We start from the raw sequence: 24,990 nt of genomic DNA on the forward strand, positions 1-24,990 counted from the left end.
GAAATGAAGTTGATATCTTGAGACGGTGGCCAAATGTCTACTTCCTGACCACAAACGTGAGCGAAATTACGTGGCGCTAAAGTGCTAGCTGCTCTAAACGCACCGTCCCTGACTAGAGCGAACACTTCGCGAGGAACTAGGATCATTGCCCGACGAATTTGGTCTCGGGGCCTTAGATCAAATCAAAGTCCAGCAGCGCATTCCCAGGGCTATTTGCTTTTGGCTTTGGTGATCCGGTGACAGCGAAATCCCTGCATAGTTCAATGCGAGTCCGCCACGATTGAAACGACTCAGCTCTTGACGATGGTGTAGAAGACAGCGACCTTCATTGTGGTTATCTGTTGTAGATGCATTCAACGCTGTCACACACTCGCCTCACCACCAGTATATTTGGAGCGAGAAAGCATATCCATCATGGTAAGCAATTCTGCTCGCCCAATTTTTTGCTTATACAGCCTTGCTGACTTCAGTTATTTGCTTTACTTTTTCTGCGCTAGGCACAGATTACCATCCCCAATCTGAATGACTCTCCACTGCAAGTCTAGCGCCATGTTCTAAACTGGTGCTTACCCCTCCTGGGCGACTGGTTCGCCCTCTGGTTTACCCTCTGATTTTATCAGAGATAAAGGAGACCTAGGCCACCAAATGGAAGCAATCCCGACACCTCGTCCCAGCCTCTTGGTCCTGTGTTTTACCATTCGCTCTATATCAGGTCAAGCAACCAACCTGCTTCCAGATCAAATGACTTGACTCCTCCCAAAATGCACTCGCAAAGTCGCCCGTCGGACCGTTCGCAGTTCAACGTTGGCATCATATGTGCGCTTCCCGTCGAAGCATCCGCGGTCCAAGAACTTTTCGACGACGACCAGTACGACGAATACTCCACTTTCTACCGCAAACCCGAAAATGATCCGAATTCCTACTTTAATGGCAAAATGGGAAAAGCTAATGTAGTCCTCTGTTTAGCTCCGGACTCCGGAACAATCGCCGCCACGGGCGTCATGGCCAACATGATGGTGACCTACCCCCAAGTCAAGATCGTCCTGATCGTCGGAATCTGCGGAGGACTGCCCTCGCTCAAGGGGGAGCGGGTAGAAAGATCCTTAGGGGACGTGATAATTAGTGATAGCATGGTTGTATACGATCGCGGCAAGCAGGGTGACGACAAATTCTATCCGAAGAACCAGGTATACTCGCACCCAGCCTCGGAGGCCTCTCTGCTCCGAACATTCGAGATGAAAAGACCCCGCGCCAACATTGAGAGAAAGCTTTCTGAATATCTTCGCCAACTCCAGTCTGACCAGGAATGGATGCATCCGGGCGTGCGAGACGACCCCCGGCAACATCAAGAACAAGCCGGAGAAGATTACACCAACTCCAGCTGGCGGAAGCCCGTGGAATACAACAACCTCAGCGTTACGAAGCTGCCCAAACTCCATATTGGGCGTATGGCCAGTGCGAACATTGTGATGAAGTCCGAGGTGCACCGTGACAAATTGGCGGGTGACCACGGGGTGATCGGGTTCGAGATGGAAGGCGCCGGGGTATGGAGCTACAAAGTGCCCTGCATTATTGTTAAGGGAATCAGTGACTGGGCTGATAATCGTAAGAATGATGATTGGCATTACTACGCTGCCGCTACCGGTGCCTCTGCTGCGAAGGCGCTGATTGAGTATTACATGATGTCAAAGATTGATTGTTAGTACCTACTAGTGAAGAGCCCGAATGCCAGAATCAACTCTCCCTAGCTAATAACTTTTCCAGCCCATGAAGACAAACACTGGCTGGTTCCGTTCCTCCCCAACAAAAATTTCACGGGCCGAGAACGTGAGATTGAGCAAGTCGAGAGCCTGCTGCTCTCGCCGAACGGACCAACCAAGGTGGCGATTTCAGGGCTCGGAGGCATTGGCAAAACCCAAATCGCTCTCGAGCTGGCATACCGCGCACGCGAGTGGAGCCGTGAATTTCCCGTGATATGGATTCCGTGCATCAATTTGGAAACTCTTGAGCAAAGTTACCTCAACGCAGCGAGAGTCGTGGGATTGGATACTCCTAGTCCAGAGAAGGCAAAGGAGTATTTGAAGGAACAGCTCAGCAGCAATCTTACCAAATGGCTTCTGATCTTAGACAGTGTCGATGAGGCGGAAGTATGGGCGGCTCTGAAGGACGCCCTTCCACACAATAGGCAAGGCCGCGTCTTGATTACCACGCGCAATCAACAGGTAGCCGTGGATGCCGCCTCGTCTCAAATCGTGCCCGTTGATGCGCCAGATTCGCAGACCGCCATCGAAATGCTATCAAAATACCTGGTAAAAAAGGACTTGCTCAAGGACGAAAAAGCAACAGTCGAGCTTGTCGACAAACTAGCCAGCCTCCCATTGGCTATCGTACAAGCATCATCCTTCCTGAATAAGACCCGGAATATCACGCTGTCTCAATACGGGGCACTTCTCGATGGCCAGGAGTCAAGAGCCCTGGAATTGCTTAGCCATGAATTCAAAAGTGACGCTCGCTATAATCACACGCTAAACTCTGTTGCCGCTACATGGCTTGTTTCTTTCGAACAGATAGAGGAGCTGAATCCATTAGCTGCCGAGTATCTGAAGCTTATGGCGTGTGTCCAATATCAAGATCTTCCACAAGGCTTCCTTCCTGACAATGAGGACATGTTAGAACAAGTCGAGGCTCTAGGACTGCTGAGTGCGTTCGCGTTCGTCAATATCCATCCCGAGACAGAATATCTGAGCTGCCACCGGCTTGTGCATCTCGTCACAAGAAGCTGGATGAGGCAGAAAGAAGAGTTCGTTGCATACCTCGACAAGGCGGCGGGTCGAATGTATAAGATCTATTTCCGCAACAAGGAGGAAACCCGACGTCTGCAACGGGACTGCCTACCTCATGTCCTATCGCTATTAAGTGAGAAGGAACTCTCAAATGACGACGAAGAGCCCTCGGGTAAGAACAAGCTTTCCGGTGAAGAGAAGCGTTTGTGGGAGAAGGGAAGGATGCGGAACGAGAAGGAACAGAAACGAGCAGACAATTTTCCGTTACTGTATGGTGTTGCACATGCTCTATTTAAGGAGTCACGAAACAAGGAGGCCTTAATTTTCTTTCACGAAATCCTGAGGCTGAGGAAAAGGTGGATTGGGCGGCAGAACCAGTCCACCTTAGCCAGTAGGCTCGAACTAGCCCTGGCCTACCAAAAACTAGGGCATTTGGAGAAGGCTGAGAAGCAGGCAAAAAAGGCCCTAGAGGGCTATAAAGAGATTCTTGGAGAAGAGGATTTGGACACCATTGATGCTGTGGGCGCTCTCGCTCATGTGTACAAGCTCCAAGAGCGGTTTGCTGAAGCAGAGGAGTTGGATCGACAAATGCTAGATCTTCTCAATAGGCACCATCCCGTTGACGCTCTCACCTCGGCTCAGATGTTGAATATGGCAACCATGTACGAATATCTTGGAAGAAAAAAAGACGCCAAAGCTATGAATCTAAAAGCGCGTGAGATAGCCCCCGAGACAACCACAACCGACAATCTTGGTACCCTAGCCAGTATGATGACCCAATTATCCATGCCTCCCTCGGTTGCGCAGCTGGACGAAGCAAAAGAATTATTCGAAAAGTTGGTCGAGACGGACGAGCCGGAATCTGAGCATCCTGGCATCGTCGCCGCTGGGACTGGAATCGTGCACCTCTACTTAACCCTGCAGCAGCCGAAGCAAGCAGAAGATCTGGCCACTCAGGTGGTGGAGATAGCTACAAAGACCCTCGGCGAACGCAATCCGGATACGATAGAAGCCAAATCCACTTTAGCCAAGATTTACACGCAGCAAGGGCGGCTCGACGAAGCAGGAGAGCTGATGCGCAAAGTACTGGCGGACCAAAAAGAAACTCTCGAGCAATCCCATATCCCTATCTCCACAACCTTGTATACGCTTGCAAGCATATATAGCCGCCAGGGGCGACATTTGAACGCGGCCATGATGAAAAAGGAAGCCATCAGAGTACGAGTGCGGGAGGACGTACTGAAGCCGGATGACCCCCAGCTCATGGAGAACATGCATGCTTTTGCCCGCTTCAACAATGATGCGGGCGCAAAGCGGGATGCCCTGGATCTCATGGTTAAGGCTGTGCGGCTTTCAAAGAAGTTTCTAGGCCCCGTTGATCCCAGGACTGAGACCTACGTCGCCTTTCTTGCTGAGCTACAAGGAACCGAGGAATCATCAGCGATAAAAACGACTCGCTCTAAGTCTGAGTCCCGTTCGCCAGAAAGAGGACGACTTCGAGACAGGCTAAGTATAAGAAACCTAGGGGAAAAGGTACGCAGGTTTGCCCGTGTTTGAAGAAGCTTCTTTCGAAAACAGTAGCAACGCCGGAACAGAAGCGCTGCTACCTACCCAGAGTCACAATATATGATGACATTTCACTACTCAAGAGTAGACGATAATGACTCCAGATTGCGTCAGTCTTCTCCTGCGCTTCTTTCTATAACAATAGAAATAATGGGTCGTATGCAAGTGTCAGCAACTAGTGCAAACCAGAGAAACCGCAGCACTTTTATCTCATCCGGTGGGGAAATTGTCCAACAAGCACTTACCAATCATCGTCACTATCGCAAGAAGTGGGGACATAGAGCATCATGATCTCCCCTCTTCTTCTCTTGATGACAAGCTATATCCATCGGACTTAGGAGATATTGACCAAGCTTCACATACTCCGCAGTATATCCGATGGCAATGTATAGGTACTTAAACCTCTAGGTACTTAAACCTCCTCTTCCCACCACCCAATTGAGCACCAAGACTTGAACTCAACAAGTCCAAGTATATATAACCAAACTACTTCGAAATGGTCAAGACACTCCCCTTCGCCAATCTGACCGTCCCCTCTCCCGGCTTCGGTGCCATGGGTCTGAGCTTCGGACTGGGGTCTAACCTCACCCTGGAACAAGCAGAGCCTGTGTTGCTGAAGGCTATTGAGCTCGGCTGTACCTTCTGGGATACTGCTGTAAGTGGCAACTTTCTCTGCATCACACACTTTAAGACTATCATCTAACAGAATAAAGGTCGTCTACCAAGCCGGCGTAGACGAGAAGCTCCTCGGCGATTTCATCAGGAAGCACAACGTCCGCGATAAGGTCTTCAGTGAGTATTCCCTTTTCTAATGCCTCAGTAGGGATATGCTCTGGCTAACCACTGAATCCATCAGTTGCCTCCAAATGTGGCTTTGATGTCTTTGGCAGCGGCGGCGTGACCAACTCTGCCTCCCACATCAAGACCTACATCGACGGCACGATTGAGCGTCTCGGCTTCACGCCTGACCTTTACTATCTTCACCGGATTGACCCTAGTGCGTCACACCTGAGCAACCTTCTTATACTGACCAATCCATATCCCGCTAACAAGAAACATCCAGACACCCCCCTTGAAGAATCAATTCCAGCTCTCGACGAAATCCGCAAGGCCGGAAAGACCAAGTACATTGGGCTCTCCGAGTCCTCGGCCGCGACTCTGCGCAAGGCAAACTCAAGTATGACCCTCTCTCATTCTCCACCTCCCTTCTCCCCCTGCCTGTCAAAGACAGCATCTGAGGTACTGATCTGCTCCCAGTCGCCAAAATCGACGCCATCCAAGCCGAATACTCCGCCTTCGAGACCCTCCACGAAACAGACGGTCTAATCGACACAGCCAAGGAACTCGGCGTCGCATACGTAGCCTACAGCCCCCTCGGCCACGGCTGGCTAGTCGATAACTTCGACTACGCTACCCCAGACGACTTTGCGCCGGATGACTTCCGGAGGAAGAGTGCGTGAACCCTCTCTACTCATCAACCCAAAAGCACATTTCTAATAAACAACGCGCGAACAGGCCCCAAATTCCAAGGCGAAAACTTCTTCAAGAACCGCGCTATCGTCGAGGAGATCAAGAAGCTCGCGTCGAAGAAGGGCGTGAGTATCTCGCAGATTGCGCTCGCGTGGGTTGCCGCGCAGGGCATGATTGCTATTCCTGGTACGACCAAGGCAAGTCGACTTGAGGAGAACTGGGCGAGTAGGGAGGTGGAGTTTTCGGATGAAGAGCGGAGGGAGATGAGAAGGATTATTGACTCTGCGAAACCGAGTGGGAATCGGTATGCGCCGGAGCATCAGGCTATGGTTGGGCATTAAATTTATATCAGAGGAATCTCTGTGTTGGGTAGGCTGGGGTTGTCAATGTAGATTGCTACTGGAGAGTTGGTGAGAATCTGGTGGTTACTGCTCTGCAAGGTAACTAATCGCAGTGACGGGAACTCCGCATGTACCTAGGGTGTTAGTGACGATGACATTGACATTGCTTGCGCAAGATAGAGACTCTCAGGTCCTGCTGGTAGTTGCACTTGACTGTCCAAGGAGTGTTAGTCAGGCGTTCCGTGCAAAAACTGTCACCTCTACAAAGTACGGCCGCTGGCCCATTTAGTCATTCAATCTACGATTTCATGACCGGCAGAAGATCTTCATTTCCGCTTATGCGTCCTCATCCAGATATTTACATCATGAACTCCAAAGTCGCACAGCAGGCATCACGAAGACCAACTTAACGCAGCCACCCACACTCTTCTAACCCCGAAGGAAGTGGAAAATGGAAAGTGGAAGTGGAAAATAGTGGAATCAAGAAAACGAGTCAAGTCATGCATTTAAGATATAATCCTCATTACCACACTTTTAGTACTTCTTTCCCTGGCGCAGAACATCACTGAACTCATCCAGCGGGCTGCGGGTGAGCTTAGTCTCCTTCCAGAGGTTGGGGGTGAGGAAGCCGTAGGTGTTGACGACGGCAAGGAAGGTGGCCTTGAGGGTGTTCTCGAGGGTCTTGGTGGAGCCGGAAGAAGAGGTGTAGGCGTCCTGGACACCAGCGAGCTGAAGGAGACGCTTGACGGCGGGGGAGGCAACGAGACCGGTACCGCGGGGGGCGGGAATAAGCTGGAAATCCTATGTTAGCACCGACTTTCACTCGTTTTATGCGAATTTTGAGGTGAGGGCGGCATACTCTGACGGAGACGGAACCACACTTGGCGCTCTGCTTGACGGGCAGAGAGTGAGGCTCACCGAGGTTGGTACCCCAGTAACCGCGACGGACGGGGAGAACGGCGAGCTTGGCGATGGTGATGGCAGCACGGATGGCGGTAGCGACTTCCTTGGAGGTCTTGATTCCGAGACCGATGTGGCCCTCAGAGTCACCGATGACAACGACGGCCTTGAAGCGGGTACGCTGGCCGGCACGGGTCTGCTTCTGGACGGGTTTGATCTATAACGCGACTGTCAGCACCCATTGCTGCAATACCGTGTAGCTCAATTCCAATTCCAACTCCCATAAATGCGCGTGTTCCTCCACATGTAGAAAACTATCGAGCCGGCGCAAATCGGTGTCGCAAACGAAAATTTCGGTTCCGTACCTTCATAACCTCATCCTTGAGCTTGGGCAGGAAGAAGTCCACGATCTGGTACTCCTTGACGGGCAGAGAGTGGAGGTAGATCTGCTCCATGCTGGTGATCTTGCCGGCCTTGACGAGACGGCCGAGCTTGGTGACGGGCTGCCATTCCTTCTCCTGCTCCTTACCACCACGACGGCCACGACGGCCACGGCCACGGCCACGGTCACCACCACGGTCGCCGCGAGAGCCGAATCCTCCACGTCCACGGGGAGCAGCGTCAGCCATTTTGGATATAAATGTGCCGGATTGAAACAGGTAACCGGACGGGAGGGTGTCGTTGGAGGTGTTGTCGACGTCGAGGGTGTCGATTTCTCTTCGCTATCCACACCCACTATGTTTTGGCAGCCAACGGAAAATTGGCGGGCGGGTGCGCTAAGCGAGGCCCGGCATTGCCCTACCAGCGCAAACCCTGAGCCCTAAGTCAGTGTCCGCATCGGGTAACCCGCTCTAGAACAATGGAACTTGGTGTTCCCGCGTTACGGGGAAGGGATTGCACCATGTGACGGGCGGGTTACTGTGTCGGGGCGCATCCGCTCCAATAATTGCGGGCAGTGGCGCTGATTTTGCTTGTTTCGCTGGTCATGCTGCAATCTGGGCTTTCTTATCGGCGGTCTGGGGTTCGGTTCTACTTATACCTGTTCCTGTCAACTCGACAACTTTTCTTTGACACTCTTCAGCAATCCTCCAAATAGCCCTCGTCAATAACTCATTCACCTCGTTCTCAATTGACCTTACTAGCCAGAACAATGTTGCGGTGGTACGTGCCCAATCTTATACTTGTCCCTTTTCTTGTTCGCGACCCTGCGAATTAAAGTGTTCTTGCCTCCTAGGTACCAGTCGAAGCTCGCAAAACAGCCGATTCTTACAGCTAGTGTTACCAGCGCTGTATGTCGCCTTATTCCTTGACGAGTCGCAATTGCTCTCGAGTCGTTCAATTGCGCTGTGTTCGATCCTTACTGACGGATTTCCACAAGGTGCTTTTCGGAGCTGGCGACACTCTGGCGCAGCAGGCAGTCGACCGCAGGGGTCTTGAGAAGCATGATTTCGCGCGGACAGGGCGCATGGCTCTATACGGTGGTGGTGAGTAAAGCGGTCCAGTTACATCATGTTGATCAGAACCCTGTTTGATAGTCGTCATACTATTACATGTTCTTACGAGCTAACGCCGATCTAGCTGTCTTCGGACCGGCCGCCACGACTTGGTTTGCTTTCCTGCAGCGCAACATCGTCTTGAAGAGCAACAAAGCTACAATCCTTGCGCGTGTGGCTGCTGATCAATGTCTCTTTGCGCCCGTTCAACTCACTTGCTTCTTGTCTTCCATGGCCATCATGGAAGGCGTCGACCCGGTCGAGAAGTGGAAGACGACCTTCCCTCCCAGTTTCAAGGCTAACCTTGCGGTTTGGCCTTTGGTGCAAGGTGTCAACTTTGCCTTTGTACCACTGGATCTTCGTGTCCTCGTGGTGAACGTCATCAGTTTGGGTGAGTGCTCTCTTCTTTCCATTCTCCTGGATCTCACTGACTGGCTTCTAGGCTGGAACTGCTTCCTTAGCATGATGAACAGCGGCGATACCGAATAGATTATGTGTTCGTCCGAGTCTTGATGATTGTGTTTGGAGATACCCTTTGGCATGCAACCGAGCGCTCGTCTTCTGCGTCTGGACATGTCATCTTCTTTTGCTTCAGTTTCACTTCACTTCGCCTTCATCTTCCCTTTTGTCCGTAACAACATGCTCACTGATAGAGGACTGTTTGGAAAAGGCTTGCGAGGTAATAGATCGTTTGTACGGTAGGATTTGGAACTGCTGTAATAGAACGTTTATAGAATATATTTATCACTTGCTTACAATAGCTTATCTCGTTCTAACCCCTGTAAGATCTAGATCTTGAGACACCCAACAGCTTTCTCTAGTTCTCCATCTTCTCCATGTTCTTAGGGTTTCCTTGTAGCCAATAAGGCTCGTGATCGGAGAGGGCGGCCCGAAAAGGAAAAGCGGGATCCAGCTGCGGCAATCTTCAAAAAACGATCGAAGAAACCTCATCATATCTGCAGTGACCTCCAACACTTGCTGTGCCGTGATTCTGCCTGGAGCAGTTACTTGATTCTCTACGTGGCTTGTTGCGCATTCACGGCCGCTTTCCTCTTGATTCCTCGCTCTTGGGCTGCACCTTCCTTTACGGCCTGGACAACACAAATTTTCCTCCCCCACCGAGACCTCGCCTTCAACGGCCTCACCGTCCTCCACGCAGACTCACCGCTCACCCGTCTCCTCCCTTTCATCTGACATCAGTTTCGTCTCATTTCTGTCATAATGGCCGCTGTCGCAGAGAATGCTCCCCTACCGGTGACGAACGAGAACACGGCCCCGCCCGCGGTTGCCGCTGAAGAGAAGACCGAGAAGGCCAACGGCGACGTCGTTACTGTCTTCCACGACCCCGATAACTTCAATGTCAAGCACCCTCTGATGCACGAATGGACTCTTTGGTTCACGAAGCCTCCTAGTGGCAAGGTAGGACACGACCAGCTTCGATCGCACAAGGCCGTTGCTTACGTTGGTTTGAAATAATAGGGCGATAACTGGAACGACCTTCTGAAAGAAGTCGTGACATTTAACTCGGTTGAGGAATTCTGGGGCATTTACGTATGTGCTTTATATCCCGACACATGATAGAATCGCGTTCTAATACCCTTTTCCTCTAGAACAACATCACTCCGACGTCCGAACTCGGTCTCAAGGCCGACTACCACCTCTTCAAGAAGGGTGTTCGCCCCGAGTGGGAAGACCCTCAAAACAAGCACGGTGGAAAGTGGTCATTTTCGTTCAAGGATAAGCGGTCGGTTCCTATCGATGACTTGTGGCTCCACGCCCAGCTGGCGGCAATCGGCGAGACCCTCGAGAACGATGGCGACCAGGAGGTTATGGGTGTTGTTGTGAACGTACGCAAAGGTTTCTACCGTGTCGGACTCTGGACACGGACCGTTGGCAAGAGCATCCCTGGTGACAAGAACGGACGTACACCTGCTCAAGGCAAGGAAGTGCTTGAGAACATTGGCCGTCGCTTCAAGGAGGTCCTTCGCGTCGGCCCCAACGACAGTGTCGAGTTCTCAGGGCACACGGATAGCGCCCACAGCGGCAGCACGAGGGCCAAGGCCAAGTACACTGTCTAAGCCTTTGCGGCAGACAGTGTTCTAATGACGAATCATGAGTTCTGAATTCGTTCAAAGATACGAATGACTGGACGATACCCGGTCACGGGTGGTGACGAATATATGGGTTGCGTCAAGGAAACTCTTAACAGTCGCTGCACCCGAAACTCCTTCGATTCGCTGATGACTTGCTGGTAGACACGAGCTTTTACTTTTTCATGCTTTATTTTTGACGAGTCTATACCACTTATATTGGAGTTCTATTTATGGGGTCCGAAGAAAGCAAAGCGTTGCGAGATCATCACAAAAGCAACAGCAGCAGAAACATGAGTTCCATAATCGCATTTGTACTTGCTGTCAATCTAGTTTAGAAATCCACCTGGTATTTCCCGTGTGCTTCACATAATTAGCTGAATGACTTGGCGCTTGTCGATTTTCAATCGGAAATAGTTCAGTGAAAGAACACTGCGGGTATGGTAGATATACGATACGAGCATATTGTAGGATATAAAAGCAAGCATCCTGCTTATGAACCTTGAAACTGATATCTCGAAATCAATGGAATCCTATGGTGGGCTAGTGCTCGTCCTTCTGGCGGAAAACGTTGAAGAATATATATATATTTCGTCCCATTTGCACAGGCTCTTATGTTGTCCTGTGAACACAACCTGTCTTCCGATGAATACCCCTTAGCGGTCGTGTACCTGACTGCTTCAAAAACCTGGCTTGTGCCTAGGAATGATCAAATCTTGCAGAGCCTTGGATATCTCAGCGTCCGATGATTGTATTGACCCTGGCTGAACAAGAGCATCTGCTCTATAAAAACCAGGTGCAAAGAGCTAGTCCTCTTACCAGATTATAAACAGAATAGAATTGCATAGATCAACAGCAAGTAATGCCCCTCTCACAACCTAAACCATATGACTGTTGCGAAGTGAGAGGGCTACTGACTGTGTTTCTCATCCACCCACTCTCTTTCTTTCTCTCCTCTTCCTTCTCTCTCAATTGGTCGCCTATTCATGCTTTCTTGAACTCTCATCGTCATGGCGACTCGAGACACCATGGATCCCAAAACAAATGGGATTGAGGACTTCCCAGCTCACTGGAAGGCCACTCTTCTCGGTGATGAGTTCTGGAAGGACGCCGAGGACTGGAATAAGAACACCAACGATAAAATTGAAGCAGGCAAGTTTACTCCCATACCGACCTTCGCGCCCTTCAACACAAGGAGTCGTCTCAACTACGGTATTTGCCTCTGTAGGAAACCGAGTACTAACCATGACTCTCTGGCGTCCCTCTACAGACCACGACCAAAGCCTCCACACTAGATTCCCCTTCAACATCGGACCAGAGCAGACACCCCGCGCTCCCTCAATTATTACTACAGCCGCAGACTCAGAAGAGACAGCCGAAGTCGAGATCGAGATTGTCGCCCCCGAGAGACGAAGCCGCCGGTTTAGCATGAGCGATGCCCTCAACCCGAACTCGATAACCGGACGCAGTAGCTCATCGCTCTTCCCTACAAGCCGCGTCCTTGACCTAGGAGCCAGACTCTCACGCTCGAGATCTCGATCTCCTTCTAAGAGCCGTATTCGTGCGTCTAGTGTTACGGCTGACGTGCGTCGTTCGAACTCGATGATTCGATCGACTTTCAATAGGCTTAGTGGAAGGGGCAAGAAGAGGGATAAAGATGAGGAAGAGGATGCAACGGGCGTAGGGGAAGAGCTTGAACTTGAGCTTGAAGTGCAAGAGGAAGAAGAGCCAGTTCCTTATATCCTTCCTTACACCCCCGACCAAGCCACCCCCGCCAACCCACTCATGGAGTTCCGCGGTGGAATGCTGTGGACGGCGCTTCCTAAAGACCGCCGAACCCTAGGCTTCGATGTATTCTGGCCAGTGCCGCTCCCCGCATACAAAACTACGGACGAGAGAGCCACAGAAACCGACCGCAAGAGCGAGAACAAAGGCTCCAGAGAAGAAAACGACAAACAACAAGACGAAGCAGAGGAAGAAGAAGACCCCGCCATCTTCCCACTCGACAACATGGCCCCTCTCTGCATGTTTCGTAACCTGCGCGTCCTCAAGATCACAGGCATGATGCAGTCTTACCAAATGTACATCTTCCAAGCCGCTTGGCTGAACCCCAACCTCGAGGAACTTGAACTCGGAATGGCGCTGCCCCCGCGTCTTCGCCGCGCCTACAAATGGCCTTACATCAAGGGCGGTTGGCGTCTTGATAAGACTACTTACGCGGAACCGGTTTATTAGTACGTAACTGATTTTCACCAGCAAGAGCCGTAGCCTCTAAGCTCACTCCTTTTCTCAAAGAAAAATACTAACAAATGTTTCCCAACAGCGGCACAGGCTACGGCTCCCTCCACCACAAAATCGGATGCGCCGAATACCTCGACAAAGTCGCCGTTGAAAAATCCAAAATCAAAGCCATGGCCATGGGCGAAACCAGAAACCGCCTTTCCATCCGAACCCTAATCTTAACGGGCTTCGTCGTCGACGCAGACCCTTTCCTGCACTGGTTCGATCCCAAGCGTCTGAAGAGCATCAATTTCAAGGATAATTGTGTCGATGCGGGGTTTTATTTGCCGTATTGTATGAGGAAGGTTTCTGTGCTTTTTCCGAGGCAGATTGCGGAACAAGTTGGTAGAGGGAGAGTCGTGGATGTTAAGAGGCAGTTGAAGGTTGTGAGGCTGGAGAGGCGACGGAAGGTTAGGGAGGTGGTGTATCACGTGAGGGGGACGCTAGGTGAGGAGATTCTGAGGAATGTTGGTGTTGTCGTTGGGGAGGAAAGAAGAAGGGGAGAGGAGAAGGAGAATAAGAATGAGGATGCTGAAGCTCGGGACGGCGTTTCTGATAAGGGTCAAATCGGGGTTGCTATTTAGCTACCGACAAGGACCTTCTGGGCTCAATGTAATACTGATTATGAAGAGGCTACGGAATGACATGGGCATAATGGGCCGTCAAAGCGTTGAGTAAATGAGGTCAGTATTCAATTAACATAATACAAAGCTCTCACGATGAGAACAGAAATGAAGTGTGAAAGTGCGCCCTCAAACAAAACCCACCAGCAAAACTAAGCCACCTACCCCCTAAGTAAAGCATCGACCCCTTATAGAATTTGCAAAAGCAAAAGAAAATCATCACCCCGACGAACCAGACCCAGAAGCCTACCAGCAAGTAACTCAATATGAAAAGGCCAGCCTTCCCTTGAGGCTCACTCAATCTCCGTTAGATCCAGATAGGTCGACGATATCCCGCCGAGAAGGACCTCCTCACTCACATCCAACTCAAGCCCACCATCATAGCCATTATTGAGGGCAGCGGGGTCGATCTTCCACTCCTCGTCCTCGTCCCCGGGATGCTGACTGTGCACATAGTCTCGACCAACAGACGCGTAGTCTCGAGGTCTGGGCGGCAGTACAACGAGCTGTCCTCTTTGTTCAAGGGCACCGTGACCCTGGGAGGTCCAGGTGTGTTCCGTATAGGTACTGCCAGTGTCAGGGCCAGCGCTGGACAGTTGACCCCCAACCCCAACCCCGAACCCCGACCCAGGCGCTGATGCAGAAACAGACATCTGCCCAGCCATGCTACCAGCAGTAACATTCATCGGAGCAGAAGCAGAAGAAGGAGCAGACGCAGACGCAGAAGCAATCGCACGAGATATCAACCCAGTTCCTGTCCCAGTGTGGGTTGTTTCCGCGTTCCTGTTACCGGCCCTGACATCGATTCCCTGAGCGCCGCCCTGGAGGCGCTGTTGTCTGCTATTATTTCTCCCCTGCTGTTCAGGATCCGAACGGGATGACTGGTCGGTGATAGTGGTGCCGTTTGCATGGACTGGCCCGCGAGGACCGGGGTGATGGTAACCTCTTCCTCTTCCTCGAGCACGACGGCGACGGTTCCGGCTCCAACTATTACCCTCGCGGAAATCTCGATACCCTTGGAAACGGGGGCGGCGGCCAGAGGGGGAGTTTTGTTCGCGGGCTCTTGTTGGGGTGAAAGACTAGATGAGATCATCGGGGTAAGTTAGTTAGTTGGGGTACATACATCGCATTTTAAGGTGTTAAGAGGTAGGAAATAGAAGCTTTATACTGACCACTGACCCGCCCGTCGCCACGATCGTGAGTTGATTTGGCACCGTGATGACGGTTCTGTTCCCGAAGGTTTGGACCGACACGCCGCTTTCTCCTTGGTTGCCGAAGTACCAGCGAGTCTTTTGTGGATGGTTGGTTAGTGGTTGTATAGGCGCTGGTGGGATATGATGGGGATTGCTTACCATTGTTCAGCTGCGGTATGCGAGTGGGATGATTGAGTAGTCGATCTCGGGAAGTAGCGATAGGTGTTGAGTTAAAGCTGGGAGATGGAAGGAGGGTCAGTGTGTGGTATTGAGGGCGTGCGGATTGGATGCGGCTGCCGTACAGTGAATGGAAATATCCTCAGCTATGACAGCGATTGATACTGAATTCACTGGACAGTACTATACCCACGAGGAGTCCAGGGTACGAACATCTTGGTCGAGCATTTTCCTGGACAGTGATTGCCTCAGGTCCGAGGACGTGAAGATCTGGGCCTATTGTTTACAACCTATGAGTGAAGTAACCTGTATATGGGCAGCTTGAATAGCCTGTCAGTGTATCGCCTTTACAGTAACCGAGCTATACATACAGTTATGCATGAGAACTATACTATGTACGCCATATGCTTGGGCTGAGTCCCAGATGAAGCTATACCAAGTTCGAGTAAGAAGTGGACAGGAGTGCACGAGTCGGACAGGGCTCCGACCTCAGCCAACTAGGATGCTCATTATGCTCGGCATTTGCAGCTGCAAGAGGACCACAGCCAGAACACCTAGCGCAAATGGCGGATCGACAATATTAAGTCAGTAAGGATGAGGCTCTCTTGCCTATCTACCACGTCCTTGTAGCGCCGATCTCGGACGTCGGGGTCTTCATTGGGATACGTAGCCTCCACCCTGTGCAAGCAGGGACCATAGGTATGGATCTCTGCTTTGGAAAGACCTAACGATCATTGGGTATGCACCTTGCTTACGCTTGATAGCAGGGCTGCACCTGGATTAAGAAACAACAAAGAAGTGCAGACGGGCTTGAACAGCAGTTGTAGAATGGGCACTGTTATCATCGAGAAGCCCAGGGACCAAATGGGCAACTATTCCCGAGCTCGTATATCTCATGCACTTAGCACTTAGACAGCGAGTGTTCGTTTGTCCCATTCATGGTGGTCTCCGCATCGAACGTGAGTCACTCTGGTGAATGAGGTCGAGTAATCCTCCAGCCCGATGACAGTGCCGATCATCACTCACATCCATCTGGCATCCTCCATGTGTTTGCGATCGTATCTCCGAGTCAGCAAGGTCCGCCATTGGGCCCCTGGGTAGATATGTTGCGCGTCTGCATCTAGCCAAGAGGGCCAAGGGTGTCGGGATTGGTCTGCAGAGGAACCAAGACGCGCAGTGTCATGGTTGGTGCTTAGCGCCTCTTGGAAGGCGTGCTCAGTGAGCTAAATTGTACGACTGGCCTGGATTGATAAGAAGGTGAGACCCTCCTGAACTGACTGAATTCTTCTCTTAAGTTGTTGCTTGTTCTGAACTTCCCGATGGCTCATGTCAAGCAAGAGTTATGTCCGACGGCCGATCTCGCTCTCGCACGTGAGATGGCTGTTGTTTTGTCTCGCGCAGATCACTCTCGAATCAAGATCATCGTGATTGTCGTCTTAGCCTCTGTGATGCTTCCATCATGCTATGTCTCATGGTAAGTCAACTAGTCAAGCCCTTTCGCTGTTCACCTTGTCCTCGTCTGCCTCTGGATGTCTTGTTCTCAACCTGCCGGGTCACCGATACCGGAGCAGGAAATCTCGAGATACGCCCGATCGCGGCAGCTGGCCAGAGCACTTGCATCTTGCTGGGCTAATTGCTGACTCGTTAAGTAGCAACAGGAACCCAGCGTCTCATCAATTCCTTTGACCTCGTTCGATGATCGATAAAATCGTCCTGAACGGCTTGAAGCGCCGCTTCGGTTTACCCCGACCGGTTAGACTACCGTTCCACCGTCTACGATGCATGATCTGGAAGTCCGAGTTCGAGATAGGAAGCGATTGACTGCCTCTGGCCAACGAGAGTTACGAGGCAACTGCATCCTTGCGTCTCTACCCCGGGGTGACATCGCTTGCAGTGGACCATCTCTGTCACATCCCCAGTTTCCTGATTTCGCTCTTGTCGGACGCGGAGATTATGCTTTCCAACACCACGGATCTTTACCTGCAGACGACCTCAAGTTGGAGTCACTTGGAGATGGGAAAGCTTATTGGGTCACATCGTGTATCATCGCACGCGGGGACCTACACCGGAGTATTATTGCGCGACTCCGTCGACCACTCGACCTCGGATAGACCGAGTGGGGTTACAGCTTGTTCTCGAGGACTCGGACGGCTTTGCTCGACGGCAGGGAAAGCGGTTCTTATCTCTGCGATTTTATTGAGACGATATCCGGTCGCTAACAGGATCGTTTGCGTTACCTAAAACGATCCGCATGCGGTCGAACCTCGGTCAAAAGTTCGCAACCACCCGAAACCGATCGCAACTGCTATGAGACTGGATTACTTGTCTACAGAAGCTCTGGTATGGATTGTTTGTGACAAAATATGCTTAAACGCGATAATGAATTTGTTGTCGATGGCGCCAGATTGTGTGCATGGAAGGAGGCGACGCGATGGCGAAAAAGATCCATTCCACAGCCGGTGAACTCCGGACGTTAGCCACGCGACCCAATTATCTTGCGGCTAGCCCTGACAAGACAGACAAGACAGCCGAGAAAGGCTTGAGTGCCGCTTGACTCGCTTGTTTGAACCTGGGGTTACATCGGTGGTTACTGCTCTTTTTGGACGGACTTTTTACGGGTCGCCATATTTTGTGATTTTTTGGAGATAAGGACGGTCCCGCTCTGACTCCCACGCGACTCTGGCTATGGGTATAATATGGTGTGAGTCGCCTCCGTTCCTGGAGCTGTTCTTTTATCTCTGCGACAAGTCAAGCTCAGTATATCCGACTACTGAGGATTTCCTTTGCCCGTCCTCTACAATATGTCTGCAGTCGAGCATGGCGTCGAGGCCACTCAGTGAGTTTGCCTCCTTGCACTGAAATTTCCCACTTGCTCTCTGCTGGCTCTCCGCATAGGAATCATCGGATTTCTTGCTCCGAAGTTTTGACGTTCGATTTCGGTGCTTTGCTGACCGTCCTCAGACCGGCTCTCGCTAGCGATACACCCATTACTGGTGCTCCTGTGACGGAAAAGGATCAGGTCGTCGACGAGAAGGCGCTTCCTGACACTCCCGATGGTGAAGAACCCAACGCCTTCGAGAACAAGACACTCCGCCATGTCGCGGAAAATCTCCCGCTATCCGCGTGGTTGGTTGCGATTGTCGAATTGTGCGAGCGTTTCACATACTATGGAATGTCTGGATTGTTTCAGAACTACATTCAGCGTCCCCTGGACGGCACTGGAGGCGGACCAGGTGCGCTCGGCATGGGACACCAGGGCGCCACTGGATTGACCACTTTCTTCCAATTCTGGTGTTACGGTTTGTCTTTCCAGGTTTGATCTACCTCGAACCGAAACTAACATCTCGTCTAGTCACACCCATTTTCGGTGCCATCGTTGCTGATCAGTACCTTGGCAAATACAAGACAATCGTTCTCTTCTGCGTTGTCTACCTTGTTGGTCTGTTGATCCTCGTTTGCACTTCCATTCCTACTGCTCTTGAGAATGGAGCTGGTATCGGAGGATTCATCGTCTCGATTCTTATCATTGGTCTGGGAACTGGTGGTATCAAGAGTAACGTTGCTCCTCTGATTGCGGATCAGTACAAGCGCAAGAAGATGGCAGTGTCTACCACCAAGAAGGGCGAAAGGGTTATCATCGATCCATCTCTTACGATTCAACGCATTTACATGATCTTTTACGGCTGTATAAACATCGGATCGCTCTCGCTATTGGCTACCCCCTACATGGAACGGGACATTGGATTCTGGTCGGCTTACCTTCTATGCCTGTGCATGTTCGCCGTCGGTACAGCAGTTATCATCTGCGGTCGCAAGTACTACGTTGTCCGTCCGCCTCAGGGATCAGTCATCACCGACGCTTTCAAGGCTCTCTGGATCATGGTCGTCAACCGCAACATGGATGCACCCAAGCCGACATGGCAGGCAGAGAATGGCGGCAACCGAGCCAACCTTCCCTGGGACGACCACTTTATTGATGAGCTTAAACGTGCGCTTGTGGCCTGCCGCGTCTTCGCTTTCTACCCCATCTACTGGGTCGTCTACGGCCAGTTCTCGAGCAACTTTGTCACACAGGCTGGCCAGATGCAAGGCCACGGCATTCCCAACGATCTGATGCAGAACTTTGATCCCATCTCCATCATTGTCTTCATCCCGGTTCTGGAGAGCCTTGTGTACCCCGTGCTCCGCCGCTTGCGTATCCGATTCCGCCCTATCTCTCGTATCTCGCTCGGTTTCATTGTTGCCTCCCTGGCCATGATGTATGCTGCTATTGTCCAGCACCTCATCTACTCGGCTGGCCCGTGTTACGACTCGCCTCTCTGCGATGCATCGATTGTCGATGGTACAGCACAGCCCAACAACATTCACATTGGTATTCAGACCCCTGCCTATTTCTTCATTGGTATCTCCGAAATCTTTGCTTCGGTGTCCGGTCTGGAGTACGCCTACACCAAGGCCCCTCCATCCATGAAGTCCTTCGTGCAGTCGATGTACCTGCTCACGAACGCTTTCGGATCCGCCCTTGCCGAAGCCCTGACACCTGCTGCATTCGACCCGGCCATCATGTGGATGTTTGTTGGTCTGGCTTGCGCATCGTTCCTCGCTGGTATCCTCTTCTTCTTCATCTACCGCCACCTCAACGATGCTGAGGACGAGATGAACGCTCTCGATGCCAACGACCCTGATGTTCCTGCCCCTCGCATCGAGAAGCTTGAAAAGGACAAGGAACAGAACTAAGCCATATAATTGGCTCATGATTGGTGATGTTTTACGTGCGCTCTATGAGCGGTATATATGCATAATGCTGTAATTGCGATACGTTGCATAGCGACACCTGCTGAGCAGATGACTGTTGTACATAATTAATTTGTTCTTATTCTTAGTCTACACTGACCTCTTTTCACGTACGCTTCGGAGCTTCATAACCCTAAAGATCTTTCTGGAGTTCAAGCTAGAGGTGACTCATCGTTATCCAGACCTCTCACCGAGCGACTGATTCTTCCCGGGGTCAAACCTCAACTCCGAACCTCACCCACTCAGCATGAAACAGCAGCAAAAATGTTCAGTTTCTCTGACATAAAAGAACCCAAGTCTGGTGCGCAGACCTTCCAGCTTCGGCGACTTCCGCAGTCACGGTCTGACCCACCCACTGGTTCCATTTCCACTTTTCGAAGTTTGCCGAAGCACCTAATTGCTGCGCTGCACCCGGCCCACCGATTATTTCGCCCCGATGCACACTTCGCGCTTTTTAGGAGAGACGGACCGCTGGTTCTGTATGGTAATAAGGACCCCTAAACTACACCCATGTAGATGGACATATATACTATTAAGCACACCTACTATATACTGCCTAAGCATACCTACACCCTAAGCACGCCTACCTCCCAAGCGCGCCTATTACCCAAACAGAGACTGAGATAAAGTGCTCTAGAATAAAGGGAGTTGGGGTCTCCCTATTACCCCAAAGGAGATTAAGGACTATAACCGGAGGGAGTAGGGGTACCCCCTGGAGTAACAGGCAAGGTGCGTGCTTACTCATGGCTTGTAGGTGAAAAGATGGGTTTATATTAGAGATCCAGTACAAAGATAATACAGAATTACATTGGACTTTCGTGGAGGGTGCAGCCGAGCAATTATAGGCGTTTTTCTCGAAGGAAACTGGCCACGCGACGGTGGATCTTAACTTGGCCCTTGTAGCTGCTGCTGGCGGTCCGCGGAGGGCTTTGATCCAGCCAATCAACCATCGACATTCGACCGGGATTCGACTTCGAGGGTTTGGCATGCCGCGTGTCCAACATGCCCAGCCGGTTTTGCGGCATCGTGAGGTGGAGAGCTTTTCCCGCCAAGACAAGGCAAGAGAAGACAAGACTTCGGGCTCAAGAGTCAAGAGTCTAGCGGAAGCCTTGGTCCCTTGTTCCCTATGAATCGAGGTTCAGTGATGGGGAGGGAATAACTAATGCATGAGAGGAAACAGTTTATACATAATCTGCACAGGAGAGCAGGTGAAGCCGCGCGCTGGCAGCCGTCATTGCACAGAGGCCGGTCCGGGGGAATCCCGGCCTACTGACGCCTCACTGTGCGGTCCAAGACCGGCAAGCCCTATCTCAACCTCCCATTTGCAGAGCGCGCACGTACCGTTGCGTTTTCTCTTAAGGAAAACTAAGACACGACGAGAGACCTAAGACTAAGAGACCAAGGAAGGGATTGAAGGCAGACCTAGTTCCATTCTGGCACCTAATACTAACCCTGAAAAATACACACCATGATTTTCTCCAACGACATTATAGATCGAAACTTTTGACTTTCAGCTTTTCCATGCCAACTGTCCATACACATTCACCTTTTTGCAAAGCTCATAATGCGAATTCGACACCCTTTCCCGAGAAACCAAGACACCAATTATCAAACACAATAATTGATGATGATCGCTACAATGAGCTAAAGAGCTGGATTGGATGCTGAAGAAGCCCTATAGTACCTACCTTTAGAAGGCCTTTAAGAAATCCTGCTCAGCAGCTGAGAGCGCACTAAGCGGCTTATCCTTCTTCAAGGCCATGGGCTTAGTCGCAAGGCGGATCTTCTGCTGCTGGCGCTTGATGCGGCTGATGTTTTCGAACCCCGATTCGGGCTCGGACTCCTGCTCGTAAGTATAGCCGCCGCGGCCATACTTGCCACGGCCGTAGCCAGATCCGTACTCGCGCTCGCGCTCACGGCCATAGCCACGAGCACCGCGGGCGTACTCGCCTCGTCCCCACTTACCACGGGCAGCGTAGCCATATTGCCGGCCGCCGCTGTACTCCTCCTCGGCGAGGGCGGTAAAGACGGGCGCGACCTTGCGGATCACGGCGGGAGCAATGCGCATGACGACGGGGCCGTGCTTCCTGATTACATCGCGCATGCAGTCGAAGAGGCCATCGGCTTCGAGGTCCTGATGCGGGACGCGCAGGATGGCTTGCAGTGCGGCTTCGGCGACGACAGCGCGGAGCGGGAGACATTCGACGGAGAGCGGGAACTCGTCGTCGTCCATGGTCATGGCCATGTTGAGGAGGTTGTGCAGGTTGTGCAGGTTGTGCAGGTTGATCTGCTGCTGCTGCTGACCGTAGCCGTAGATGTAGGATTGCTGGCCCTGGTTCTGGCCCTGGTAGTACTGGCCCTTACCCGCAAGGGTGGGGCCAACCATGTTCGGCTTTCTCTGGCCGGCCTCCAAGATGGAGGAGGCCGAAGAGCGGAGAGACTTTGAGATATTGAGGTGGTTCCACTTGACTTCGGCCTCGTCGGAGAGGGCCTCGCAGGTGATGTTGTTAACGAAGCGCTCGGTGCGCTCGTCCCTTGCGGTCTCAGAGACGGCGTCGGCGAAGGAGGCCTCCTTGTTGCTGAGGCCGCGGCGGCTGGCGGTGCCGCGCGACTGGCGGAATGATGGAATGGACCTGGAGCGCGTGGTGTAGGTGCCTCGATCTTTGTTGCGAATCTCATCGAGAGCAAGGCGGAGGATGGGCTCCTGGGCAGTGTTGATGACCGTGGAGCCGGCCTGCTGGATGGATGGGAGGAGTTCCGTCACGACCTCGGTGATGGTGTCGAAGATGTGCTCGTTCTGGCGCAGACGAGGGCTCATTTCCTGTACGGCGATGAGGGCCGCTTCGGCAAGGATAGCGCGCTCCACGATGCCGTCGAAGGCTTGATCGCGCTCAAAGTTGTTTTTGTCGGTGTCGACGTCCTCCCTGACTGCGTTGGCGGCGGCGCTGAGAGCGATGTTTGCGACGGCTCCTGCGGGGACGCCGAGTTGGCCGAGGGAGAGCTTGCCGTCGGGCGAGAGAATGTCCTGCGGGATAGCCGAGGGGAAGTCCCTGACGAGCTTGAGGATCTGGTTTACGAGTTCTTGGTCCTCGCCGCGGCCGCGGTATGAAGGTTGGTACTGGCGCCGCTGGCGCTCGTAGCTCTCGTAGCGCTGGCCGTGCCCACCGTGCTCATCCAGAGCGTCAATATATTGCTCAAAGAAGTGTCCGTGACGGCCGATGACGGTGGCTAGGTTTCGCGCGCCACCGTAGGTGTGGACGCCAATGACATTGAGGTTGTCGTCGAGGACAGGGCCGCCGACATTTCCTGCACTTGTTAGAGGACACTCTGAGTATAGGCGACCTGGTCGAGCCATGGCCTACCTCCTTGTACATCAAGCTCGTACTCAAGCATGTCCCACCGGTTCCGATCGAGATCCCACTTCGTCTCATGGAAATCCTCGTAGAGGCCAGCACCGCGCTCGCCATCCTTCTTGAGGTCAGCAGCATAGCCGACAACACCGATCAATCCTCGCTCGCTCGCTGGCGTGTTCCTGTAGTTGAAAGGTCTGACATGCTCGAATGGGTGGGTGAGCTTGATGAAGGCAAGGTCCGACTCCTTGCGGCCGCCTTTCTCCATCCAATCCGCGGTGGTAGCAACGCGCTCCGCCGCGCGGAACTCGACCTCGGGATTGTCGACGTTGGCCATGCCGGTGTACCCGATGAACACCTTCATCTCAACGAGTTCGCCCAGGTCGTACTGCCAATCATAGACGTTGTGACCGGCGGTCGCGACGAGGTCGTCGGACAAGGAAGCCGGTGGAGATGACCCAGCTGTCCTCGTTGCTGCGCTCATAGCGCGAGAACAGCTTCGCAATCCCTGAGTATCAATCAGTCAGTCTCTGGCACGATAGCGACGAGATACTGGCCAGCTTACCGCGGTACTTGCCACCGGGCAAGACGTCTCTCCTGTTAACAGGGGAACGATTATCCTCATCAGCCGGACGAGGGGACTCGTTGAGATATTTGAAGTGCTGCACGTCCCGCGGCACGTCAGAGGAGCAGGTCTTGAGATCCCAGGTGGGGATGTCGTTCGAGGAGGAGCGATTATTCCCGTTGAAGATGAGAGGCATGATGTATGATTAAGGAGAAAAAGATGGGTTGGTTAGACTGAGTACTCGCTATGGAGGGTCGCTGAGATATGTGTAGGACCTTACGAGGAGGCGTGGTTGAGTCGAAAAGACAAATCTCGAGGAGCCAAGATTGGAGGGGGAGGTCTTTATATCGTTTGTTGACGACATATTTCTCAGGTTGTTCGCGTTGATCCCGCAACGCTGGTCCTCAGTGATGACGGACATCCCCTTCAACAGACGGACAGTAAATATGGGTCGCTCGTCATAGATCTCCGCGCGGGGACTGATCGAAGCAGTTCGTCGATCCTCGGCAACGAAGTCGCCGGGTTATTGGATAGTCGTAGAGGTGGCTTCATGAGAGTAGGGCCTAGACGGCGATGGAGAGGTTGTGTGAGGGATAACTTGCGCCTCGTTGGTAGGTGACAGTCCATGAGGGAACCGGGGTTTTGCTTGGAAATAATCCGCGTAGATCGACAACGAAACGACAGGAGTAGGCTGATCCAGTATAACCAAGATTGAGATAAGCTTAAAGTGGTGGAAACTAACGGCTCGAATCTAACGAGCAGCGACGAGTTTGGTTCGCCCAGTGTCAGCCCGTATTCTAGAATTTTGGACAAGGTACGGGCGGGGAGATTGATCCCCCATGACTACCAGCAAGTACAGGGGTGTCTGACCACTGAAGTCTTCGTCATTCAATCTCATGAATCAGTAATTGACAATGCCGTCTCCCAAGGCGTGATCATGTGTTTCCGCTGATAGCCGTCCGAATCTGAATCATAGAAGTCCTCAATTTGCTCCCTGATGCGATTCAAATCTTCGCCTGCTAGATGATCAAGTATGTTGAAGAGGCTAAAACCATATTCCCCGCTCTGCTCGATGAAAGTTGTAACAGCGGCTGAGAAGCTTTTGGTTGTAAACTGGACGATGCGCTCTCGCTCATCTTGCCACTGTTTGACAGAAGTGCTGCTGCTGTCACTGATTGTATCCTCAAGAGGACGTATATCAAGACATTTATTTACTATGGCTGTCAATAGAGTCAGTACTAGGCCACATAGACGGTCCTACAACGCAACAATTCAGGATAGGGGTCGCGTGCGGATAGATGAAAACATACTAGGCAAATGGATAACCTCATAAGCGAGCCAAATAGTAAGATTGACATTTTCAGC

At 52.0% G+C, this 24,990-nt stretch overlaps 9 protein-coding genes across 9 annotated transcripts; 6 read left to right on the forward strand and 3 right to left on the reverse strand.

Moving 5' to 3' along the window:
• Positions 1-176: 176 nt before the first annotated feature.
• Positions 177-4,593, forward strand: BDV17DRAFT_207379 (uncharacterized protein). Its single transcript, XM_073755359.1, has 3 exons — positions 177-417; positions 498-1,698; positions 1,765-4,593. Exons 2-3 carry the CDS (start codon positions 762-764, stop codon positions 4,338-4,340), a joined length of 3,513 nt encoding a protein of 1,170 aa, XP_073611542.1. The 5' UTR covers positions 177-417; positions 498-761; the 3' UTR covers positions 4,341-4,593.
• Positions 4,594-6,457, forward strand: BDV17DRAFT_207380 (putative aldo-keto reductase (YakC)). The gene is made up of 6 exons (XM_073755360.1): positions 4,594-5,004; positions 5,063-5,141; positions 5,206-5,346; positions 5,413-5,526; positions 5,607-5,801; positions 5,865-6,457. The coding sequence occupies exons 1-6, from the start codon at positions 4,846-4,848 to the stop codon at positions 6,158-6,160; spliced, it is 984 nt and encodes a 327-aa protein (XP_073611543.1). The 5' UTR covers positions 4,594-4,845; the 3' UTR covers positions 6,161-6,457.
• Position 6,458: 1 nt separating this feature from the next.
• Positions 6,459-7,814, reverse strand: BDV17DRAFT_207245 (40S ribosomal protein uS5). Its single transcript, XM_073755357.1, has 3 exons — positions 7,426-7,814; positions 7,020-7,277; positions 6,459-6,952 (listed from the first exon to the last, which is right to left on the reverse strand). Exons 1-3 carry the CDS (start codon positions 7,687-7,689, stop codon positions 6,695-6,697), a joined length of 780 nt encoding a protein of 259 aa, XP_073611544.1. The 5' UTR covers positions 7,690-7,814; the 3' UTR covers positions 6,459-6,694.
• Positions 7,815-8,022: 208 nt separating this feature from the next.
• On the forward strand, positions 8,023-9,311 carry BDV17DRAFT_274060 (Mpv17/PMP22 family protein). The gene is made up of 5 exons (XM_073759069.1): positions 8,023-8,221; positions 8,295-8,349; positions 8,439-8,544; positions 8,639-8,944; positions 8,996-9,311. Exons 1-5 carry the CDS (start codon positions 8,211-8,213, stop codon positions 9,040-9,042), a joined length of 525 nt encoding a protein of 174 aa, XP_073611545.1. The 5' UTR covers positions 8,023-8,210; the 3' UTR covers positions 9,043-9,311.
• A 197-nt stretch (positions 9,312-9,508) lies between these two features.
• Positions 9,509-11,097, forward strand: BDV17DRAFT_274063 (eukaryotic translation initiation factor 4E). Its single transcript, XM_073759070.1, has 3 exons — positions 9,509-9,972; positions 10,033-10,104; positions 10,164-11,097. Exons 1-3 carry the CDS (start codon positions 9,775-9,777, stop codon positions 10,629-10,631), a joined length of 738 nt encoding a protein of 245 aa, XP_073611546.1. The 5' UTR covers positions 9,509-9,774; the 3' UTR covers positions 10,632-11,097.
• Positions 11,098-11,671: 574 nt separating this feature from the next.
• BDV17DRAFT_284525 (uncharacterized protein) lies at positions 11,672-13,601 on the forward strand (the record flags this gene model as incomplete). Its single annotated transcript, XM_073760547.1, has 4 exons — positions 11,672-11,799; positions 11,927-12,877; positions 12,967-13,390; positions 13,554-13,601. The coding sequence occupies 4 exons, from the start codon at positions 11,672-11,674 to the stop codon at positions 13,599-13,601; spliced, it is 1,551 nt and encodes a 516-aa protein (XP_073611547.1).
• On the reverse strand, positions 13,315-15,324 carry BDV17DRAFT_207707 (uncharacterized protein). The gene is made up of 4 exons (XM_073755363.1): positions 15,288-15,324; positions 14,899-15,236; positions 14,719-14,835; positions 13,315-14,625 (listed from the first exon to the last, which is right to left on the reverse strand). The coding sequence occupies exons 2-4, from the start codon at positions 14,899-14,901 to the stop codon at positions 13,840-13,842; spliced, it is 906 nt and encodes a 301-aa protein (XP_073611548.1). The 5' UTR covers positions 14,902-15,236; positions 15,288-15,324; the 3' UTR covers positions 13,315-13,839.
• Positions 15,325-17,548: 2,224 nt separating this feature from the next.
• Positions 17,549-19,825, forward strand: BDV17DRAFT_207679 (peptide MFS transporter). The gene is made up of 3 exons (XM_073755362.1): positions 17,549-17,752; positions 17,878-18,215; positions 18,269-19,825. Exons 1-3 carry the CDS (start codon positions 17,718-17,720, stop codon positions 19,651-19,653), a joined length of 1,758 nt encoding a protein of 585 aa, XP_073611549.1. The 5' UTR covers positions 17,549-17,717; the 3' UTR covers positions 19,654-19,825.
• A 1,575-nt stretch (positions 19,826-21,400) lies between these two features.
• Positions 21,401-23,821, reverse strand: BDV17DRAFT_295209 (trypsin-like serine peptidase; the record flags this gene model as incomplete). The annotated part of the gene is made up of 4 exons (XM_073763011.1): positions 21,401-23,016; positions 23,073-23,448; positions 23,498-23,568; positions 23,626-23,821. 4 exons carry the CDS (start codon positions 23,819-23,821, stop codon positions 21,401-21,403), a joined length of 2,259 nt encoding a protein of 752 aa, XP_073611550.1.
• Between the last annotated feature and the right edge of the window lie 1,169 nt (positions 23,822-24,990).

This window comes from Aspergillus undulatus, assembly GCF_047715775.1.
Source record: "Aspergillus undulatus strain CBS 261.88 unplaced genomic scaffold BDV17scaffold_64, whole genome shotgun sequence".
Taxonomy (NCBI): domain Eukaryota; kingdom Fungi; phylum Ascomycota; class Eurotiomycetes; order Eurotiales; family Aspergillaceae; genus Aspergillus; species Aspergillus undulatus.

What these genes read in the sequence shown, in the direction of transcription:
- BDV17DRAFT_207379 (XM_073755359.1), top strand. Translation starts at nt 762, where the DNA reads ATGCACTCGCAAAGTCGCCCGTCGGACCGTTCGCAGTTCAACGTTGGC. An exon ending in CATGATGTCAAAGATTGATT is followed by an intron (nt 1,699 to 1,764) that starts GTTAGTACCTAC and finishes TAACTTTTCCAG; the next exon opens with CCCATGAAGACAAACACTGG.
- BDV17DRAFT_207380 (XM_073755360.1), top strand. Translation starts at nt 4,846, where the DNA reads ATGGTCAAGACACTCCCCTTCGCCAATCTGACCGTCCCCTCTCCCGGC. An exon ending in CGTCCGCGATAAGGTCTTCA is followed by an intron (nt 5,142 to 5,205) that starts GTGAGTATTCCC and finishes TGAATCCATCAG; the next exon opens with TTGCCTCCAAATGTGGCTTT. An exon ending in GGATGACTTCCGGAGGAAGA is followed by an intron (nt 5,802 to 5,864) that starts GTGCGTGAACCC and finishes ACGCGCGAACAG; the next exon opens with GCCCCAAATTCCAAGGCGAA.
- BDV17DRAFT_207245 (XM_073755357.1), bottom strand. Translation starts at nt 7,689, where the DNA reads ATGGCTGACGCTGCTCCCCGTGGACGTGGAGGATTCGGCTCTCGCGGC. An exon ending in TCAAGGATGAGGTTATGAAG is followed by an intron (nt 7,278 to 7,425) that starts GTACGGAACCGA and finishes GTCGCGTTATAG; the next exon opens with ATCAAACCCGTCCAGAAGCA. An exon ending in GTGGTTCCGTCTCCGTCAGA is followed by an intron (nt 6,953 to 7,019) that starts GTATGCCGCCCT and finishes TAGGATTTCCAG; the next exon opens with CTTATTCCCGCCCCCCGCGG.
- BDV17DRAFT_274060 (XM_073759069.1), top strand. An exon ending in CATGGCTCTATACGGTGGTG is followed by an intron (nt 8,545 to 8,638) that starts GTGAGTAAAGCG and finishes ACGCCGATCTAG; the next exon opens with CTGTCTTCGGACCGGCCGCC. An exon ending in GGTGAACGTCATCAGTTTGG is followed by an intron (nt 8,945 to 8,995) that starts GTGAGTGCTCTC and finishes ACTGGCTTCTAG; the next exon opens with GCTGGAACTGCTTCCTTAGC.
- BDV17DRAFT_274063 (XM_073759070.1), top strand. Translation starts at nt 9,775, where the DNA reads ATGGCCGCTGTCGCAGAGAATGCTCCCCTACCGGTGACGAACGAGAAC. An exon ending in CGAAGCCTCCTAGTGGCAAG is followed by an intron (nt 9,973 to 10,032) that starts GTAGGACACGAC and finishes TTGAAATAATAG; the next exon opens with GGCGATAACTGGAACGACCT. An exon ending in AGGAATTCTGGGGCATTTAC is followed by an intron (nt 10,105 to 10,163) that starts GTATGTGCTTTA and finishes CTTTTCCTCTAG; the next exon opens with AACAACATCACTCCGACGTC.
- BDV17DRAFT_207707 (XM_073755363.1), bottom strand. An exon ending in TGGCGACGGGCGGGTCAGTG is followed by an intron (nt 14,626 to 14,718) that starts GTCAGTATAAAG and finishes GATCTCATCTAG; the next exon opens with TCTTTCACCCCAACAAGAGC.
- BDV17DRAFT_207679 (XM_073755362.1), top strand. Translation starts at nt 17,718, where the DNA reads ATGTCTGCAGTCGAGCATGGCGTCGAGGCCACTCA. An exon ending in CATGGCGTCGAGGCCACTCA is followed by an intron (nt 17,753 to 17,877) that starts GTGAGTTTGCCT and finishes GACCGTCCTCAG; the next exon opens with ACCGGCTCTCGCTAGCGATA. An exon ending in CTTCCAATTCTGGTGTTACG is followed by an intron (nt 18,216 to 18,268) that starts GTTTGTCTTTCC and finishes CATCTCGTCTAG; the next exon opens with TCACACCCATTTTCGGTGCC.